Source organism: Lepidothrix coronata, unplaced genomic scaffold (genome assembly GCF_001604755.1).
Source record: "Lepidothrix coronata isolate B3197 unplaced genomic scaffold, Lepidothrix_coronata-1.0 Scaffold0, whole genome shotgun sequence".
In the NCBI taxonomy this organism is placed as follows: Eukaryota; Metazoa; Chordata; class Aves; order Passeriformes; family Pipridae; genus Lepidothrix; species Lepidothrix coronata.
The window spans coordinates 9693516-9714642 of NW_016690180.1; the positions used below are offsets into that span (position 1 = coordinate 9693516).

A 21127-nucleotide genomic window follows, 5' to 3' on the forward strand; every position below is an offset into this window, starting at 1 on the left:
CACTGAAAATGTGAATTATTTTATTTTGAACCTGTCACTGCTCAGTGTTTACGCCTTACCTGTTGGCAGAAATAATTACTAGAATCTCAGGGCAATATCTCTGCCGTTTTGACATAGCCATGAAAAGTTTACCAAATTTTTGGTTTAAAATACAATTTAATGCTTTCCAAAGTATCAGTGTCAGTAGGAATTTGAATACAAAAACAAGATAAATCTAACTTATATGAGAATTAGGGGTTTTTTCTGAAAATAATTCACTTCTGTTTTCACATATCTACCTATCAAGTATGATTCTAAAATGTTCACATATTCATGTTAAGAAATTAGACTTCAGCTGCTGCAAGCTACTCACATTTGTCTTCTAATAAAAACTAGTAAAATTTCAGCTTTTATATTTTAGTTACATCCTGAGGTTTAACCTTTGAAAGAAATTAGTCTCCAAGTAATAAAATAAAGGATTTAAAAGGATATTGTTGTGCAGCATTGTTACTTTTAACCTCTGTACAATCTAATTACATTATAAACATATTTTTAATACTGACTGCAAAACAAATTTCCAGTAGTATGCTTCGTTAAGTATTTATCACAATCCTTGCATCCATAATATTATTATGTAGGCACTTGAGCGTGAGTTACAGGCGTAAATACCTTTTTTCCTTTGCTGTGTATATGTTGTGATGTTTGGTTTGGCTTTTTAGTGTGTTTTAGTTTTTAGTATGTCTACAGACCAAGTTATGAACAAAAGAAATTCCTATGTATTATATAAAGCAGTGTATAAAAAAAATACACAACTAAAAATAATTATATAGTTTTCAAATATTTCACCATGTATTAATGTGTTAGATCTTCCTTTAACGATATGTTGCATGCTCTTGTAAAGGATTGTTTTCTTATTTCTCATTTTTAAGGAATCTGTTTAACAGGAGTCTGTGGCAGTGTGGTACAGCGAGTTCTGTGGGATATAACTTTAATCCATCTTATATTGCAGAATGATTGTAACAGTGTCCAGTACCCATATGAAGGGTCAGAAACAGTTACATCCTGTTGGGATCACTTGCAAATAGGAAACTGTGCTCATAATGTGTTGACAAAGTTTGATAAATCTGATTTTAATGGAAATGCCCATAATCAGCATAGTGGTATAGAGCAGCATTGTGGTGGAGTAGATTCCCCCATGCAAAGAGCTAAGCAGTGTATCTTTCTACCAGCTTATTAACATGAAATAGTGCTTACTATCTACTGGATTTCTGTTGCGACTCGGGATTTTAGAAAGGAGTTCAAGTTTTATTTCACATTAGACAGACTAGAACAGTTCATTTAAATTTGCTTTTGATAGCCTCAGAAAAGTAATTGATATTTCTAAGATTTTTTCCTAGTTCTTGTCATGATATCATCACATTTTGTGCATTTTTCCCTTCAGGCAGCGATGATGTTCAGCTCTGGAGTGTTTTGGATGGGACTTCTGTGTATTCCTATGACAGCTTTACTTCTTGATATAGTATACAAAGTGTGAGTACAGAAACGCTGAGGTTTACAGAAGAAAGTAGTGACCTTTAAATGTGTGTTCTAATTACTAATATAATAAAAAGAAATTAAGATCAATTCCGATGATTATATAAAATTGGTTTTCACCTTTTTTGTTTTTAAAAAAGTTTATTACAAATGTTATTACTATTTTAAATGTTTCTGTAATTATAATTTCTTATTAATAAATATTTTTTGTGTTTAATTTGCAAGAACAGCTGATAAAATACCTTCTTTAGATTTGTTTTTTGATATTTCTTCCTGTAAAGCTTAGTTTTACGTCTGGGAAAATGGATTTATAAATTGACTATGTAAATGTTAAAACTGTCTGTTGTGCTTTCAAGAGAGTAAATCTGACAGTGTTTACTTACATATATCCTTACAGAGTAAAGAGAGCTACTTACAAGACACTGGTAGATGAAGTTCAGGAGTTGGAAGCGAAGTCTGAGGATCCTGGGGCAGTTGTGCATGGCAAAAGGTGCTGTAAAAATCTGTAGAACGTTATCTTTAAAAAAAAAAAAACAGCTAAATATTTTAAGCCTTATACGTATATCAAAGACAAAAGGTTATTTTTCAAAATCCATACGGACAAAAGGCATCTGTAAAGGGGCTTCAGGTCTACTGAACCTCATGTTTTTTTATATCCTTACATGTAGGTTTTTACCAAAAGCTTTAGCTGATGTGTTTCTTTGTAGCTGACTGTTTAGTTTCTAGTTATTAGGTATAGAAACTTGAGGTACGATTTTAATTTCGTCACTTTTTACTGTGTTAGCAATTAATACAAAATGAGTTTAAACCTGTATTATTCACTAGTATAGTCATAAATTGGGCATAAGCACAAAAGAAAAATTAAATTTTTATAAAACCTGCTTGGTAGCATAGGGACAGACAACAAATCTGTCTAGGTTTTCTGAAACTGAATATAATAACCTGGCTTTGTATGTTATGCCAGTCCAGAGCTAACTAATTTGACTAACCTATATGAGGTAAGAAAGATTTTTAACTCAAGACTCCACAAGAATTCCCTTGTTACATCCTCCTTCATGGGCCAAGCAGGTAATTTGAAAAGGGAGTAGGTAAAACTGAACAACTGGACATTTTCTGTGTGCAAACTGAGCATAAAGGTGTGCACTCACTAAAATACTCCAGACTTTTTAACCCGAGCTGAACTCGTAGCAAGCGCTTGCTGAATGGAGTATGAGATGACAAAACTCCCCTCTCTCCCCCCCTTCCAATTCATTAGTGCCATTTGGCTGAACTAGAGCTTTCTTTCCTTGTCTTCATTTTCATGAGTTTTGTGAAGTCTAAAAAAAAGCCAAAACTGCTGATACTTGTTTTTCCTGTTCTTTCTTTCCTTTGGACTGCTGTTCTTTTAGTATCTTCATGGCAAAGGGCTTAGCCAAGGAGGCTTTTTTCCTACCAGAAAAAACACCAACAGTCATTTCTTTTATTATAGGTTCAATTTTCAGAAAGTACCTTTTGTTCATAAAGATACTTTAGTTCCCTTTCTCCTTCAATCTTACTTTATCCCTCCTCCAGTTCAGTGGGAATTAATTTACTAGGATTTACCAGGTTGAGATCAAATTACATCAGATACCAAGGTGATAACCACCATTTCTAATGGGGGAATATCCAGTCTGTGTGAGTGTTTCACAAGAAATATTTTGCCTCTAGTTGTGTTCTTCTCCCCCGGTAACATATACGAGTTCCAGGGGAGATGCCGAGAGACCTGGAAGCTTATCCCACCACTCATGGAACACCTAGTCTAGTGTGGTGGGTTACATAAGAGGACATACCTGCATACAGTCTCCCATCAGGCTCTATATGCTGTCTTTGTAGCAGCAGCTTCAGACTGGAAGTACTGCAAAACCCCCTAGTTGATGGCAATTCCTACTTCGAGCCTACTTTTCCTTCATCACTACAAGACCCAACTAGTGCTTGCAAGAGTAAGTTCTCTTATCTTTAAAGGTGATCTAAATTGATTATTAGGGATCCTTTTCTCCAGTGGCAGTGCTCATTCAGGGAGATCCAGGGCAAGATTTTCCTCCAGATTAACCAAGTCATATATCAATGTGCTGAGCTTTGAGCCAGAAGCAATGTATGCTGCATATTCATTTGCAAAGAGCAAAAGTTGTAAAAGAATGAATTGCAGAAAAGAAAGCAGACATTAGTACTAGATAGTGATCAAACGGGAACATGTTGTGGATGTAGAAAAAAGTAAGGTAATGTACCTTTTTAGTATTCCATACCTGCATTCCCAAATTAAGCTACTTTAACTGCAGTTGTCTTGGCAGTATGCTTTTCCTTCATCTTATGTATAGCATGTCTTCCAAATCCCTTCTTATATAGGTAAAAAGAACTTGGTGTTTTCACCACAGGTTTTATAATTAGGTTTTTATCCCACAATTAAGTAGGTATGAGGGCTCCATGAAGGTTTTTTAGTTACTTTCCAGAATGTCTTTCTTAGATCTATTCATTCTTCACAAAGTTATTTTTAGAACTGTACTTTTGAAGGATACAAACATCAAACATCAACATTGGTGCAAATCAGCGGATGCTACACAACTTAATATTTCTTAAGGGTTTATTCCCTCCATTTTTAAAAATTATATCTACATTCAGGTAATAGAGTCAAAACTTCACTTTTTATAGAGAAACGATTCTTTGTTAAAGAAATGGTCTGATGAAGTGACTTGCTTGCATCTTCAAAAATTTGATTGAACTTTTGTAAACATTTTTGAGTCTCCTAAATTATAGAAGCCTAGATGAACTAGTTACTAGCGCACAGTAAGTAGTTAAACTGGTAAGGAATGTCCTCTACATCTGTTTTAAATATGTACATGCAACTTTTTTATTCAAGCTGTCGTGCTTTTCATGCAAGAACAAATAGTTGTTTTTTTAAAAACTTACTATGTATTCTTCAGGACCAGATATTTTTCCTGTGTGCATATCTCTGGAAGAACCTTTTTCTGTTGTAGCAGAAGAAGGGATTTGTTCTCATAAAATGCCAAAATAACCTAAGAAGATCACTGCTTGATTAAGAGGTAACCGGAAATAGTGGGAAAGATAACTCGGAAACTTTTCCACTCAGACTATTCCCATCTTAAAAATTCTACAACACAAAATAAGAAGCTTAGCTTCCATAGATAACAGGTCAGGATTTTTCTGTTGGCTAGTTGCTGTAATCAGTCAGTATCTGAGTGTTATACTTAGAAGGGGGCCTATAAGAAAGCCGGAGAGGGACATTTTATAAGGGCATGTAGTGATAGGACAAGGGAGAATGGCTTTATACTGAAAGAGAGTAGGTTTAGATTAGATATTAGGAAGAAATTCTTTACTGTGAGGGTGATCAGGCACTGGAGCAGGTTGCTCATAGAAGTTGCACCAATCCCATTCCCGGAAGTGTCCAAGACCAAGACAGATGGGGCTCAGAGCAACCTAGTGGAAGGTCTGGTGGAAGGGGATTTGGAACTAGATGATCTTCAAGGTCCCTTTCAACACAAACAATTATACAATTCTATCAATTATGTTATTGTTAATTTTTTTGCTTTTTTTTCAGCTAGAATATATTTGTTGCACATTTTTTAGAACTGTGTTGACCTCATATTGCATGCATTTAAATACAGCTAAGATTGTAAGGCTTTAAGTTTTGGTGTCTTCCTATCAAAGAATCTTAGGATTGGAATTTTCTATTTAAATTATAAATTTCCACTTCCAGTTGTTTTCTGAAAATTAGGATAAAAATTGACATTTACATTGAAATAATTTAAAATATTGTTCTTCAAATATTTTTATTGTATTTTAGCATGTGCTCTAAAACTAGGACATGATAATACAGTCTCAAAATCTGACATCCCTTGTGTTTTTACAGTGATGATTTGAAAAGGCATTTAAAACACAATCATCAAAGGTTTAGGAAGAGCATTGCTATCATATCTTGCCGTTTCAGTGTAAGGATGTTTAGTGAGATTTTTCCCCAAAACTGTCCAAAAATACTTAATTCAGTTCTTCTGTAGACAAGACATTAAAATTTGGTTTATCCCATATATTTGTCAGTTAAGTAAGAATATTATCTTGAGCAAGAAGGTGCGAATTTTGCACAGCCACTTTTCCAACAGAAAGTAAACTTTCAATTTGGCATACTGTTGACTTGAGGGTGCCTTGATAGCATAAGTAATAGAGCAACTTCAGTGGATGAACAAATTTGTGCCACAACGAGTGGAATTTCTATCACTGGAGCCATTGTAATGAAATGCTACTAAGCCATTTCTACTTAAAATTGAAATGACTAAGGTAAAAAGATACTTTTTTGTATATAAACCATTGTTCAAAAAGGGTTTTTTCTGATAACTTATATATAATGCTTAAGCAGAAACAACAGTATTAATACTTACTACAAAAATATTTCTATTGTGTTGAATACTACATGGACTAACACTAACATGAATAGCAGTCCAAAATTGTGGAAATGTCTTTAGAGATATATACTGCAAATGCTGCATCATAGAATCATTGTTTTTAATTCAGATCACTTAGAAATTATTTTTAGACCTGATAAGTGATTGGTCGGGTATACATAAAGTAGTATTTTTTTTTCTATAAATGTGATTCATTACCTGTAAAGGTATACATTTCATGTTCAAAAATAGTTAATATTCTGCTTGTCCATATAAGTACACACAATGAGCATAAGGGATTTAGTTAATATGATCTATCATTAGTTAATTATGAAACCATGTTTTCTGGGCTTTACATGTAGATATTTAAATAGTCTTTTGAATGGCAAGGGTGATTCATAATAGAGAGCCCACAGAATTTCAAGTATAGAAAAAGAGCAGAATTTAATACCTGAATAGCTGGAAGCATTTTTCTTTTCCCAAGTGTATTTCGCACTTATTTTGTATTTTCTGTACCAGCAATCAGATCTGTTCAGTGGAAACTTCATTATACATAAACTAAGACATGCATACTTCATGATCATGTAAACTTAAGGTAGTATTTTCACTGCTTAGCATTTAAGCAATCTGAACATTTCACTCTGGAACACAAGGAAAGAATGATCATACCAAAAATGCTACAGTAGGCCTGGTATGTTTTTAATAAAATATGTTTTTATTAGAAAATAACACCTGTCAAAACAAACATTTCATAGAAATTTGCTAATTTCAACTCACTTTATGAAGGGTTTCACAGATGTATTGCAAAGGAGATACAGCTGATAACTGTATCTAAGTATTTGCACGGTCTTCCACCTCTTTGACCTCCAATCTTACATGAAGTTATTGATTTATGTATTCACTCTCTGTATCCTTGTGGTTTAAATTTCAGTCCTTAATTTTTTATTAATGTTGTCACTGTAACAGCAGCTCTGAACTAAAAAGGAAGGCTCCTACACAGCCTAGAGGAGCAATGAGAATGGAAAAAAAATCCCCAGAGAGCTAGCTTTGAAAAACACTGAGAGTAAGATGTGTCCCAGTACTTCAGCCTCTCCATTCTTGGTTCAGTCAGCAGATGCTGACTACTTTCCCGGTACTGGTACCTAATTCCTTTTTTACAAGGAAGTCTCATTCCATCTTTTCATTCAAAACATGGCAGCAGAAGCAGTTTCCCCTGCCTGTTCCCTTACCCTGTAGATTTTGCAGTTAGGATTTCTCTATGGGTTTGGAAATACTAGATCTGTTTTCCTTTTCCAACTTAGAAAAGCCAAGCTTTCACCTCCTGGTATATGCTTTAACCACTAAGCTGGAAAGGAACAGAAAAGGGAGCTAAACCATTAGTCCCTCCAGCTTAACCAGTGGTTTGGCTTCATATATAAGTATATACTCACTGAAGAAAGAATGAGCCTTTCTAATGGTTTGAATGGTAATCTAATGAGGAAAGCAATCTAGTTCCATTCCTTGTACCACTTAGTCTGGTTGATAGCCTGGGAAGGTAAGTCTGTTGAGCTAATTGACAAGAATATTAAAAAGTAATTTGAGTAATCAAAACTTGGTAACATAAGGTATGTGAAATTTGTTTTACTTACTACATCCTTACACAAGAGACACCTTTGGTAATCTAGCAAAACCGTAACGAAATCAAATCACTGTATACTCAGAATAAACATAAGATACTTCTTTTTTTTAATTGAACTGATTTTTAGACCAGTTCATGTGGAGACAGGCTAGATTTTTCAGCATTTGAAGTGTTTAAATGATGGATAAGTATTTCTCTGAAACACATGATCTAATTCACAGTGAATATCAAATCCAGAGGAAGACGTTGAAGGGTTTGTGTGAGGGGTTTTTTAATATAGTCCCTTGCACATATTTAATATGTTATCAAAATTGTAGATTTTGAAAGCTTTATGAACTATGGCTAGTCCAGCTGTTTTTTATTTAGTAATGTGGGTTTCTGTTTAAGAGAACTTTAGATGTAAGAAAGACGGACAGTAAGGAAACCTAGTACTTTGCTACTCTGTTCACTACAGTTTGCAGCATTTAGCTGATGCGTGAGTCTGGATTTGAAAAATGTTTAATACTCCTGCTTTCCAGTTGGGCTGGAATGGAGAGTCACTTGGGTCACACTAAAGCACAATAAACATATATAAACAAATAACACAACAAACTCAGTAGTGCTGGGAAGGAAGGAGGTGGGCTGAGGTAGTCAACCTTAGCAGTAATAGTAGTCTGTTATTTGGGTATGATCTCCAGAAGAAAACCTTCTAGAGTTTCCTAGGGAATATGTCCTGCTAGAACACTTTTCATGGAAATAATATGTTTCTGTACATGCAGCTGATGACCATGAATGTGACTTTTCCTCCATCTTCTTTTCCCATCCCTTTGTGGTACTGCGTGAGTAGAGGCTAGGAGCACTCTCTGTGTTAGAAAAAGAAAGACTAACTCAGCCTGGCACTAATCAAGCCATGATACATCAAGGTTGTGTGTTTCTAAAGGAGTCATGCTGAAAGGTTTACAGTATTCATTTATTTGTGTTGTCAGCGCACAGCAGTGTTTCAAACAGATATTTTATATTTTGTATATTTTCAAACAGATATTTTGATATCACTGTATTGTGACAAGTAAAATCATTACCAGGGATCTGGACTTAATGATCTGTCCTTAAACACACTTTTAATCATCATCTACATAATTCATCAGGCGCAATTTAAAAAGGAAAAGAATGGACACTTTTCACTTAATAATTCATTCCCATTGAACAGACTCAAAGGAATAGTGTAATTAGTAAGTAAATATTTTTCACATGTCCACTTTCTTTCTAGCTTAACTGAAAGAGCACAGCTACTGAAGAACGTTTTTAAGAAGAACCATGTGAACTTGTATCGCTCTGACTCTTTGCAGCAAAACTTGCTTCGTAAGTGTTCACTGACAAAAATTAATATCGAATAACACAGAAGTTCTACCTTTTACTGCATTTATTTATAGTAAAGATGTAGTATCCTATACTCATTAGACCAAGTTCTTTGCCTGTTGTTAATTTCTCTTTATTCCTAAGATCATGCACAGAGTTCTTTCTGCTATTTTATAAATGAAAAATTGTTTAGGAAATGGCATGGGTTTTTACTAATTGCTGAAAAGAGGTTGACCTTTGTTGTTTTTATTAAAGCTTTAAGAAAAAACCTTAATTGGTTTCTATTTTCCTTTATATCTGCAGATGGCTACGCCTTCTCTCAAGATGAAAATGGAATAGTTTCCCAGTCTGAAGTAATAAGAGCTTATGATACCACAAAGCAAAGGCCTGAGGAATGGTGAAGGAACACAGCTCGAGATTTAGGCCTTAGTACTTAGTTTTGTGAGGCAGGCTACTAGATCTTTGCTGGGAGCTGTGACCATGGCCCAGTTATCAGAGATTGAAAGATCTATGATGGTCTTGTTCCATAAAGTTTGGATTTGTGTATTCAGTAGACATAAGCACTGTGCAACTATACTGTAAAACACCATCTCTAAATTTTTTAACAAGTATTTGCTTAGTCTTTGTAAACAGATTGGAATTTACCTTGTATCTTGCCAGCTTGCTTATTTTACAATGAAGTTGAATCAATACTGGTCATATACTAGAAAGGCAAAGGTCAGATTGCTAAACATACCTTACATTGACAGATCAGTTAGCATCTGTGAAGGTTTTTAAGTGTTAATATATTTAAATACAGTTGATAATAAGCCTTTGATTTCAACAAGTGCTGGAAAAAAAGTATCTTAATGGTGTTAATTCACCTTCTTTAAGAAAGATTTTGAGATGTTCCTAGATGTTTGTGTCAAACTAACCTAAAAACATTTGCCAAAGAAATTCCATAAATGTTTTCTGTTGTTAGAAATAATTTGAAAGGAAATTATTTCCAGTCCTGATCTCAGAACTGCATGCTTGAGTCTCCACACTTGAGGAGAAAGTACAGTGAGTCTAATTTGAATGGCCTTTCTGGCATTTGTTTTCAAAACTGCAAGTCTTTGCACCTTTGGCCTTATACAAGCTTTCCCCTTATTTTCATTAATATTGCTTATGTTGAATATGGCTGCCAACTTGTACACATATTATTTTGTTCAATTTTTAAGAATTGCTCTGCCTTACTTCTCTTTAGCAAACAATTATTTTTGTGATGCTTAGTTGTATCTGCTTATACTGCAGGTTCAAAAGAAAGTTTGTTTTAACTTATTTTTTAAAATTAATCAAATTTTCAACATTTTTATACTAAGATTATTTTAAATGCATACATTGAAATACAGAGCAAAGCATGCCCTTCGCTAGTCTTTGGTATGTACTGATTTATTTGCACTAAAATCACTTCTTATGAAGGTGTGAAATACATTGCAGCAGTCTCTTTACAACTTATTGGTCATGCAGAATACCTATATACTCTCACCTTTAATTAAAAATAGAGACGAAGTGACTGCAGAAAAAGATATACACCTGGTATAAGAAGAAAAAAAGAGGGATGAGAACATTATGATACATTGGTATTTCTCAGCTTAACACCCAGCAACCATCAGGTTTCAAACTAAGAAAAGCTACTGGAACTTCAAAATTACTTAATTCTTGCAACTTTTTAGTCCATGTTTAATTCTGGGTTTAAAAGCCATCATAATTACATTTAAAATAAAATTTTCCATAGTAGCAGTTGGTTTTATTCTTAATTATATTTCTGTGCATTACATAGGAATTATGTCTTTTTTTCTTTCAATGGAGATCAATTAGATGGAAAAGCAGAACAACTATATCCCCAGTGATCTGTTAAAGTAAAAATTTCCTCTTTGCTCTCCAAATTGTCCACTTTCAAGTTAGAAATAACAAGTCATCCAGTCCTATCTTTTCTCTGCCCTCTTTCATTCCTTCATACACTTACTAAAGGTGACTTTACCTCCTTGCCTTTCATCTAGCTAGACACCTAACATATCATTTATTGCACTCTCCAAGTTTCTTATGCTCCATTCTTAGAGAAACTTAAAAATACACATGGAAAGCCCAACAAAAGTCACCGTTGGAAAGTACATATTTAGGAAGGTGTATCAATGGGAAGGCAGTCTGCATTTCATATGCATGTTATGCAATGTCTTCCTCTCACTTTCCCGGAGTGATCTCTAAATAGACAACAGAAGACACAGGGACAAAGGGAACGTATCCCACTAGAAACAGTACTGCCAGTCAGTCATGCAGACAAGAGCTGCCTTCAGAAAAGCCATTTCAGGCATAGATAAATAGATGGATCAATATGGGAGGGCCAAATCACTTGACCTAAGGCAAGAAAAAATTTGGGGGCATGCCCCTTTCCTAAAATGGGGTTCCCTGTTTTCTATCATCCAAGGGACAATGACCAACTTAAAAACATTTCTGAAATTAACCATGACGCTCCTTTATAATCTTTCAATGTACTTAACTCATATAAAATGACTCAATCCATACATACTCTCTTTATGAGTAATTTTTTTTCTGTTCTAAATGGCTTACTTGCTGATTTTTCAGAAAAGGACATGACAACTAAAATACTTTGTAAAATATGTACAATGAGATATTTACATAATCTTATTTATCCTATTAAATAAAATTCTGTCTTACTATTGTAATACAGTTTGAGGAAAATTACACAATATATCTCCAGTTAACTATCTTAAAAAGGAAGAAAGTGACTGAAATAGCTCCAATATCCTAAATTTAAAATGTCATTTAAGGTTTTTAAGATAGTCTTATCACAGCATTTCATCCTTATACCTTTGCAGAATTTAAAGTAGTATTTCATAAAGTGCATTTTTCGTTTTTATTACTTCTGATGAGGTTTTTGTTCTGTCTCTATATTTTTTATGATAATTAGTGGTTGAAAGATACCACTTCTTAAAAATAGCAAAAAAACCAGATGTGGCAAAAATTGTGGGCTTTGATTGCTCATACAATTCCATTTTAAAATATAAGATTATCTTAGCTATGTGTGCCCATTTTTAAATCAGGTCAAGTATACAAAATGCACCTTATTTTCATGTTAAATAGACAGTAATATAATCTATTACCATCCTGTTAGTACATCTTACCTTTGTTAAAATAGGAGGATTATGCTGATGTTTGTTTAAAGAAAAAAAACAATTTAGGCAAAAATGCTCCAAACAATGCCTTTGTTATTATTGTTTGAAAATCCGAATGTGCATTAAATATAGAATTCACATGGACACTTCCATCTGTTTCATGTGCACTGCAAGTTAGTATTAAAAATTTCCATCTAAAAATTGAGCCAGTGCCACTTAAAAATCGGGTATCTTATATAAATACTGTTACTTGATTATTTTTAAATATATACATATATATATATATAATTATTCAAAAGAGAAGTAACTGGAAACAGATTTTGAAAAACTTATTGATAATTTGTATTTGGAATTTTTTCTTGCCATTTCTTAATTTTACACATATTTTTGCAAAGCAGTTTCAACAGATTTATACTTAGTCATCATTCTATTTGTATAAAATGATAAATAAAATATTTTGCAACACTAAGAGATAGCTGAAGATTCCTATACGTCCACATGCATCCATAAAATTCACCATGTTACAAAGATGAGCATTAAGTGTCTTAAGACTTCTGTCACGACATTTGAACCCATCTTGAATTATGAGTAATTTGGCATATGTGATAAATTTAAGGAGAGAAGTTTTTTCCCTTTTTTTCTTCTGTGTTGTGTAAAAGCACTTGTAGTTCCGATGAATTTATCATTCTGTCTGCATGAGGCACTATATCTAAATGTGTTCTAAGGCAATGCATGGTGGTTGTTGATTCCTGGTTTTTAATGCCTTCGTTAAAAGTCTGCTCATAATATATCGAGAAGCTAGCGCTATTTAAGCAAATGAGTTTGTCAGTTCAGCTTCCTTGGTACTGGATGTTTTCACTCGTAACAAAACTCAACAAATGACTTTCTCCTTCCTCCCCCCGCCCTCACTTCCCCAGTTTCCTCGCTGTTAACCAATAGATCTTTATTAAACAAAGGAATATTTTAGCATTCCAAACCTGGTTCCTGCTTATGCAAAGTGTTACTCACATAGGCTTCAACTGGACTGCCTTTCAGTATAAGCACTACTCATCTGAGCAATGATGTGCAAAGTTGGGTACTTTGGAGGGCTGATACTGAAATAAAAGTATATCTATGTGGAGTGTGATTTGTAATTGCAAAGCTGTGACCAGAACAAGACTTTTTTTTAAATCATATTTTATGGTGTTTCTTTAATGTAGAATAGAAGCCATAAATGCATCGATATTGTTTTTCTACTTCAGTGTAATTTTTCGTTACAATTTTCAGTGTTTGATATGTATGAACCACTGCAGAAGCGGTCAGTCTGAAACAGCAGAATTTGCATTCAAGGTAAAGTGAGGTTTTACAGCTCCACTAGGCCATTACTGCTGAAACTGTCATGGAAATTATGAAGCTGCATGAATGAAGATTTTTTGACTCGGTGTTTATGGTAGTTTCTCAGGTTTAGTTTTAAGTGGATGTTAAATGCACTGTTTTTTAAATAGTTCTTTTAGTAACACATTCAGTTCTATGCAGTGTTAAATGTCATTTGGCATTTGGTGAATGTGCATGTTTTGAACTGCAAATTTTAAATGTTTTGTCTTTTAATTGTTAAAAAAATGAATAAACTTTGCCATTAAATTAAGAAGCTTTGTTGACTTGATTGGTTGGAAATGCTAGTGATTACTTTCAGAAGAAAATGTATCTTGTCACTCTTGGGTTTGAATTGTATAAAATGGAACATACCAGAAATAGTATTACACAAATACCAAAGAGTTCTTATATTTATTAAGGTAAACTGAAAAGTAGAAAATTGTTTTAAGGTTTTTTGTGTTGGGGTTTTTTTTAAACATTTATTTTGAGATGTCTTTTTCAGTTGTCCTGTGAAGTCCAGAAAAGGTTTAAAAAAAAACCAAACAAACAAGGAGCACTGGTATCTGCAATTTAGTGACTTCCAGCTGAGCCCTAATATACTCCGGTGGTAATACCATATTTTGAAAGAGAAGTATGCAGTACCAGAATGGTAAGAGTGGGAATAAGGAAACGTCACCTCCCTTTTCAGACGACAGTGATAAACACTCTATCCTTTGGCTATGATAATAGTGGGTATTTTGTTCCTGTAACAGTGCCTGCCACTGAATAAATATCAATATATCCAAACCTAAACTAAGTTTTGGTTGTAGATAGGCGACTGATTCTTTATATATGCACTAGACAATGAATTTATTTTGTATTCTGTCCAAGCAGGTTTGATAACAGATCTTAGATGTTGCTGGTTTCACGAGACCCAGTCTTTTAGTGGAAAAGCTGGTTTAAGGATGTTCCACCTCGTGGTATGGCACCACCTCTAATACATTCACAGTCATGGGGACATTGAAATTTTTCAGGTATAATGATCCAGGCTCCCTTTCAAATCCTTTTCCTCCTTTCTTATGGCAAACATTATTTTTAAACTAAAATCCTTTCACTGACCTGATATACACTACAGCCCCCTGAATTTGCACAAGTCATAGACGGAAAGAATAAAAAGAACAGAAAGGCATTTCTTGTGCCTTCGCTAATGAAAACAGGATAGCATGGAATTATAGCCTCAATGTAACTGTGAGTCAAAACCTGTTTACATGGGTATTGTGGAGCAGTAGCCACCTCAAAAGCAGACAACACTGTTCAGAGTAGTTCAAGTCCACACAGCACATCACAATAGGCAGCAAAACAGCACTGAAAACAGACTTCATCTCCTTGGTGTTGCTGTCAAGCTGTAACTGAACAGTAATGGCAAAATAATTTTGAAATTGTCACTTTGTTTTTTAAATTCAAGTGGGATTAGTACGACAAATAATCCATGAGTTCACATAGCCATATTCTATACTGCTTACCTAGTTTCAAAAATCCTTCAGACACTCTTGCAAGTACTTGTAATGTTTATCCTAGCACTGGAGAGTCTTGTTACATTTTGGAGATACCTGCTTAAGAATACCAAAGTGTAGAAACACAAAACAAATGGCATGTCGCTATTATTTGTAATCCACAGAATACTTGAGTTTCATCTAAGTCATTACCAGGTAACGGCAAGCAAAGCATTTATTGCATCATGTATGAATGACAGTTATTTATTGTGTGAATATTCTTTCATTTTGATTTTAGATTGACATCACCCTAGTAAAAGGAGTGTGAACTAACTTCAGAATTACAAAAGAAATAGCTAAATCTACTTTGTTAATGTGGCAGTAAAGTAAGTACTGCCTGTAAATGTTACTTCTGATAGCAAGCAATTGCTTTTGGTTCAAGCTTACATCCAGCCCTTCAAACTGTTTCATTAGTCATTAAAACTCTTACCAGAATGTCATTTTTGTTCTGTCTGCAAGTTTTAGGAAAATTTCCTGTTTCCTATAAATTGTAGGAGTATCTAGTGCCAATAGGTCCTTTTCATTAGGAAGGCAATTCAGCATTCTTGCCCACACACTGAATCAATCCATCTGGGTTGGAAACTACAGGCACAGGCAACAAGCATCTCCATCCATAGGCCTGTATTCTGGCCACCTGCTTTTCTGTCCCTTTAGCTACTGTACTGTACCTACATGAACAATAATAGATTCTTTTTAATTTACAGATTCTTTTTTGTCTATCCATTTGCAGATGGTGCATAATCCCCACCTCACCTGCATCACAGGTAACCCAGTACAGCTATTTTAATTACACATGATCTTTCCCACCCTTACAACACCATCTGCAGGACTTACTGCACTCTGGCTACTGATCTGTGAAGTAGTTAGCACGCTGAAGTATTAGCAGGCTTATCTAAGTCCGATTCAATGAAATTATTCCTGTGTGTCAAGTTTTTCAAGCATTTTATGAGAACAAACCCATTATTCAGCATCAGGGGAAGAACGGAAGTGGCTCAGACGTGTCTTCCTTGCTAGACTGAGTTTCACTCTAAATGGCAGACTTCACAGCCTCTCCTTGGGCTGAATAATCATTGCAGTCTAAAGCTGTATGCAAGTGTATCAAAAACTGTCCCTATATTAAAACTCTGACTGCAGAGCCCACTGAGATTGTTGCAGTGAAGCAGCCTGGCCTGTTCGGTGTACAGCACCGAATGGAAATGGGCAGTGACTGAGCCTAACTCATTACTATCTTTGCTGCGTACAGCCTATCTTTGATGAAAACACTGAATTTCAGCCACTCACCACCTGTGTCAGTGCCTTTGATGGCTTAATTATTCTTTAAAGGTAAATAAATTGCACCTTCTTAGTTAAAATTGATGAAGTGTCTGCTTCCCGAAGGGGTCTGTGTTGCCTTGGTTTACTCGATAGAGATTTTTACTAACTGGAGACTTACTATAAAGTCTTCATTATACTTGTAAAAAATCCAGTTTAATTGGTTTACTGTTTCTGCTGTATACAGGAATGGTCAGCGGATCTCACAGTATGCTTCCAAACAACAGGGCTGATACCTATTGCAATATTCAGTGATTTTTCAAAAAAGTTACTTGATGAACAGTCCCATATCTAGTAGCCATTCAAAATATGTGGGGAGAGTCCTATGAAACATCATAGGTGACCAAAAATTTACCTGCCCTTGAAGCTTGTTTCTAAAATAAAATTGCAAGCCTGAACACTTACCCTTCAATTAACTTCCCAAGTGCTTAAAATCTAATTTTTAGTAAAACATATACGAGATTGTATATCATGATTTAGGTTGTAATTAACAATTACAGCATTCAAGCTAAAGTCTATTACTTAAAACATCATTGTGTACAACTTGTCTTTCTGCTTAGAAACTGCATTACCAGCAGTAATGTCTGTTGGATTGTAATGTTAATTGTGCAATAAAAAACATATTAAAAGGGTTATTTCAAAATATTTTTGTCGTAACTACTGATCACTAGATATTTGTTAGGAAAAAAAAGTATTCAACTCTTGAGGAAGAACCAATGAAGCTTTTCTAAAATACTTGTAAGATAGGTCTGCTATAATGTACTTCAACAGATTCTATACCCAGGGAGTTTAAGGCTGATAAAATAGGAAAGCTCAGCCTTTGATACTGTATATTCTGACCCACAGAATGACTTCGTTTGTTCACAAAAATAAGTATACAGAGAAGCCCTTTAATGACTGCATTTTTTTCATGTGTATTTTACATTTGCTTACTACATGTGTTTGGTTTAGATGCTTTTTTTTCTTCTTCCATTTGGTTTGTTGGTTTACTTGGGTGAAGGAATGTAGAAGGGCAAACAAAATTTATTCCTAGTGCAGGACGTTTAGTCTAAAATAGCAACTAATCAGTGTCGTGTTCACCACAGCTGCATGTAAAAGACTTTAATGAATCTATTAGTTTCCAATATAATCAGAATTTTATATTATATTAAATCTGCACAACAGGTGCAGTTGAAGATATAAATCATTTTAAAAAGCAAAATAAGCTATTTTAACAGGAAAAAACACAGAGTAGTTACACCAATCGGAGGCATCAAACACTACCAGTACAGAGTCATACAGATGACACAACATTTCAACCACACAGTTTATTGGTAATTTGTTTTGTGTGTGTGACTACTGAATAATTAGTGTTGTCAATGCTGTAAATACATTTTAAATTACAAGCTTGTCTTTACATTTTATACATGGCTAATTTTACACAAAGAACTTCATGATCAGTCCAACTTACACCTTGCTGAGCAAAAAGCTGACAATAAATACTCCCTTCTGAAAAATGCTTTATGTAGAACAGAATTCTTAGAACTTATTGGTGATATTGCTGAATACGTTCTGCTTCCCTTATAGGTAATTTGGCTACTTGAGACTGGCTTATTTTCAACTAGCCTAATTAGTACTAGTTTCATCTATCATAGTTAGTGTGTACTATTACAAATATTCAGTGTAAGTTCAGGTATGTGTATTTTTTAAAAATCTGTGCATTTTGATATCTAATAAAATTCTTCCTTTTCATTGCTCATGGAAGTAGTAAGCAGTCAGCTGCTTCAGGTATCCTCTTTAGTAAGTATTACTTCTCTCTTCTCAGGCTTATTGCTGCTTTATGGGACTAGTCTGATTATTATCAGTGGAATGCAGCCACTGTTTGTTAACTAAGTTAACTGCATTTTACCCTAGTAAAATGTTATTTATTACACTGTGAAATGAGTACCTTTATCCCAAAATGGTTCTTTTACTTGTCTCTAAACACATTCTGCACAAATTAGGCCGAGCGATCAGAGCAGTCCATTTTTAGAGCAACAGTTTGGGATGTTTTACAGCTCATTTTTAAGTGTGATCCAAGTTTGGGAAATGCAATCCCAAGCGAGACCCTGCACTTTTCAAGGGCAACTCACCCACGGGAACAGTTCTGACTTCTACAGCCACACAGCACATCAGTGTGACACCCACCGGCAGCAGTCCCTGTGCTTCTGAAGGCTGTGTTACTTCTTCACAACTCTTTTCAGCTCTGAGTAAAATCAGAGCAGCTCTTCCCAGCCAGGGCAGGCTCTGGCTGGAGAGGATACCCAAAGTACGGTGGCGACACCAGAAATCCGGTTGGCTGGGTCAGGTGGACTGTGTGGGCTGTCTGGAAGCAGCCAGATGTGTACGGTGGAGGTGGTGATGCCACAAGGCACCCTGGCTCTGCCCGGGGGAAGGAGAACCTCCGAACTGAGCTGCCAGTTGAACTGGAACTTGTCGCGGTACTGGATTGCCTGGATGGTGTCCTGAAGCTTGTGGAGGCCAGGATCATGGGAAGAGCCTCGGTCTGATAGCTCCGCAGAGAAAATCGTATTGGTTGTGATGGTTGTTTAGGTCTCAAACATGTGCAACAATAAACAGCTACCAGCGAGCCCACAATAATGAAGGCAATAAATATTGATCCAACAATGAGGAATGGAACGTAGATTGGTTCTGGGAGAAGAAAGAAGAAGAAAAGCCGTGCAAATTAGTCTACTGAAATAATAGGTCTGCTGTATAGAAATATAAACTCCACAGTGTTTACAAAGCCACCCATTTCAGTCCCACTAACACACTGAGCTGCTCAGAAGACAGAACTTTCAACCATTATCACCGAAACAAAATTAAAGTTTAAACCTTGTAGGTTTAAATAAAAATTTCTTTCTTTTGACAGTTTTACTAGTTACCAAAGGTAAAAGCTGTTTATACCATGTTCTGCTTGCTGGTTTTTGGGCATTGCTCAAGAATCTCACTCCTGTCCTCCTCCCTCATTCCCCAGACCGTCCGGACTGTCTAATATAACACCTTGAATCTGCAGGCGAAGCTCAAATGCTGCAGATGCTGTTAAATCACTTCCATTCGAAAGGTGGAAGATAAGCGCAGAACGTCTGACTTGGGAAACCAGTCTCCGTGTGCGCTGCCGGATTCCTTTTGTTTGGGAAACTGACGGTCCCTCGCACGGCGGGGCTGTGCCTGCAGAGCACCACTCTCACCTCCGGGAGCAACAAAGTTAAACAGGCACAGCAAAGTTTGCCGATGCGAACATAAAATATAAGTGTGCCTTTCAGTCGAGATGCCTCCAGCAGCCGGTGCCCTCGGACCGCGGAGCTGACCCTCCCCTCTCGCACCCCGGGTGCCCGCTCTGTTTCCCGGCGCAGGGGCCGCTCGGCGGCCGCGCTCCCGGCGCCGCCGCCCCATGCGCACCTGGAGCCGCGCCCGCCTCCTGCCCACCCGATGGGACGGGGCAGGGAGCCCCGGAGCCAGGCTCGGGCCGGGGATGCTCCGTGGGGACCGGCTCCCGCCCGCCTCGGGACGCGCGGCCGGGCACTCACGGGCGGTGACTCCCGGGTCCGGGGGCTCCCGGTCGTTGGTGCAGCCGCCCTGCTCCAGGCGAGCCTCGGCGGCGGCGCAGCAATAGCGCAGCGCGCAGGAGCCGCAGCAGATGGTGGCGGCCGCCGTGTCGAAGCCCTCGGGGCACTGGAAGCCCTCATGGTAGCCGCCCTGCCCGTCTACCCATCCGTGGCAGTACTCGCCGCCGCCGGGCTGGCCCCCGCCGCCGCCGCCCAGCAGCCCCAGCAGGAGGCAGCGCAGCAGCAGCAGCGACAGCGCCCGCCGCCGCCGCCGCCCCGCCATCTCCCCGCCGCCGCCGCCCCGCTGCCCGCCCGCCCCGACGGGGCGAGCAGGGGGCGGCCCCGGGTGCGGTGCGGGGCCTCCTGCGCCGCGTCCGGGGGCTGGGGGGCAGCTCCCCCCCAACACGCACACACCCGGCCCCCCCAGTCGCGCCCCCGCGGGGCCGCGCCTGCGTTCACCTGCCGCGGTCCTTGTCGCCTCCCGCGCCCTCCGCTCCCGCAACATCGCCCCGCACCTCGCTGTCCTCCCGGCCCCCGCGGCTGGGCCGGCCCCGCTCCTTACCTGTCGATAGGATGGGGCTGGGCACGGAGGGATTGGAGCTGCAGCCAGGTCAGCCTTAGCGTTCTGGGCTTCTTCCTCTCGGCAGGCCCCGTGCCTGGCCTCGGCGCGAGACCGGCTGAGCTGGAGTGCGGGAATATTCCGTCCCGCACACCCAAACGTGCCCCTGCCTCCCCGCCAGCCTGACGCCGCGAAGCAGAAGGGTCTCCTGCACTGGCAGTTTATTAAAGCAGCCCTGTACTTCTAAGGGTTAAAAAACCAAGCACAGCGCAGGACTTGTTGCAAGGACCCTTTGCTTTTTAACCTGTTTTCCTTCCTGGATACTTTTTACACTCAAAGACATACCAGCATATTCCCAGAAGATTTATAGCCTCTTTAAGTCAAACACGAGGCCCGTCACCTTTATTTTCCAAAGGGAGAGAGTGTTTGTGGGGCTGGGAAGGAGGGACACATCTGTTCATATGAGCATCCGATCCTTTTTCTTCTGGAAGAATAATTGCAAGTCACCAAGCAAAAACCACAAAAGGAGCTGCTTATTCATTTATCCTGGAGGAAAAAAATATTTTAAATTAACTGAGCAGATTTGGACTTCTGGTTCAAGCAAAGAAACATTTCTTTAAATGATGTCTCCCCTGTGTGCTATCTAAGAGGCACTCCTGCTCCAACGGTGAAAGTGCTTGCAAAACAAGCATTATATTAAAGCCATGCTGAACAAAAGAATTCATTTTTCCTGTATCTGAACTTCCTGCCATAATTTACCACTGAATATGAATATGT

General features: G+C 37.5%; 2 protein-coding genes across 5 annotated transcripts in view; one reads left to right on the plus strand and one right to left on the minus strand.

Annotated features, from left to right (window-relative positions):
- Positions 1–13653, plus strand: part of ATP8A1 (ATPase phospholipid transporting 8A1) — a 114332-nt gene extending 100679 nt beyond the window's left edge. For all 4 annotated transcript variants that reach the window (XM_017834849.1, XM_017834988.1, XM_017834911.1 and 1 more), the window contains 4 exons: positions 1421–1509; positions 1910–2002; positions 8786–8877; positions 9178–13653. In XM_017834849.1, coding sequence (XP_017690338.1) covers positions 1421–1509; positions 1910–2002; positions 8786–8877; positions 9178–9275 — 372 coding nt within the window. In that variant the 3' untranslated portion in view covers positions 9276–13653. The remainder of the gene's footprint in view (positions 1–1420; positions 1510–1909; positions 2003–8785; positions 8878–9177) is intronic.
- Positions 13654–17426: 3773 nt separating this feature from the next.
- Positions 17427–20074, minus strand: SHISA3 (shisa family member 3). The gene is made up of 2 exons (XM_017837717.1): positions 19774–20074; positions 17427–18895 (listed from the first exon to the last, which is right to left on the minus strand). The coding sequence occupies exons 1-2, from the start codon at positions 20072–20074 to the stop codon at positions 18444–18446; spliced, it is 753 nt and encodes a 250-aa protein (XP_017693206.1). The 3' UTR covers positions 17427–18443.
- Between the last annotated feature and the right edge of the window lie 1053 nt (positions 20075–21127).

Excerpts from the sequence above, each read along its gene's own strand:
- SHISA3 (XM_017837717.1), bottom strand. The coding sequence starts at position 20,074 with ATGGCGGGGCGGCGGCGGCGGCGGGCGCTGTCGCTGCTGCTGCTGCGC. Across the intron at positions 18,896-19,773 it reads GGACCCGGGAGTCACCGCCC|AACCAATCTACGTTCCATTC; the intron begins GTGAGTGCCCGG and ends TTCTTCTCCCAG.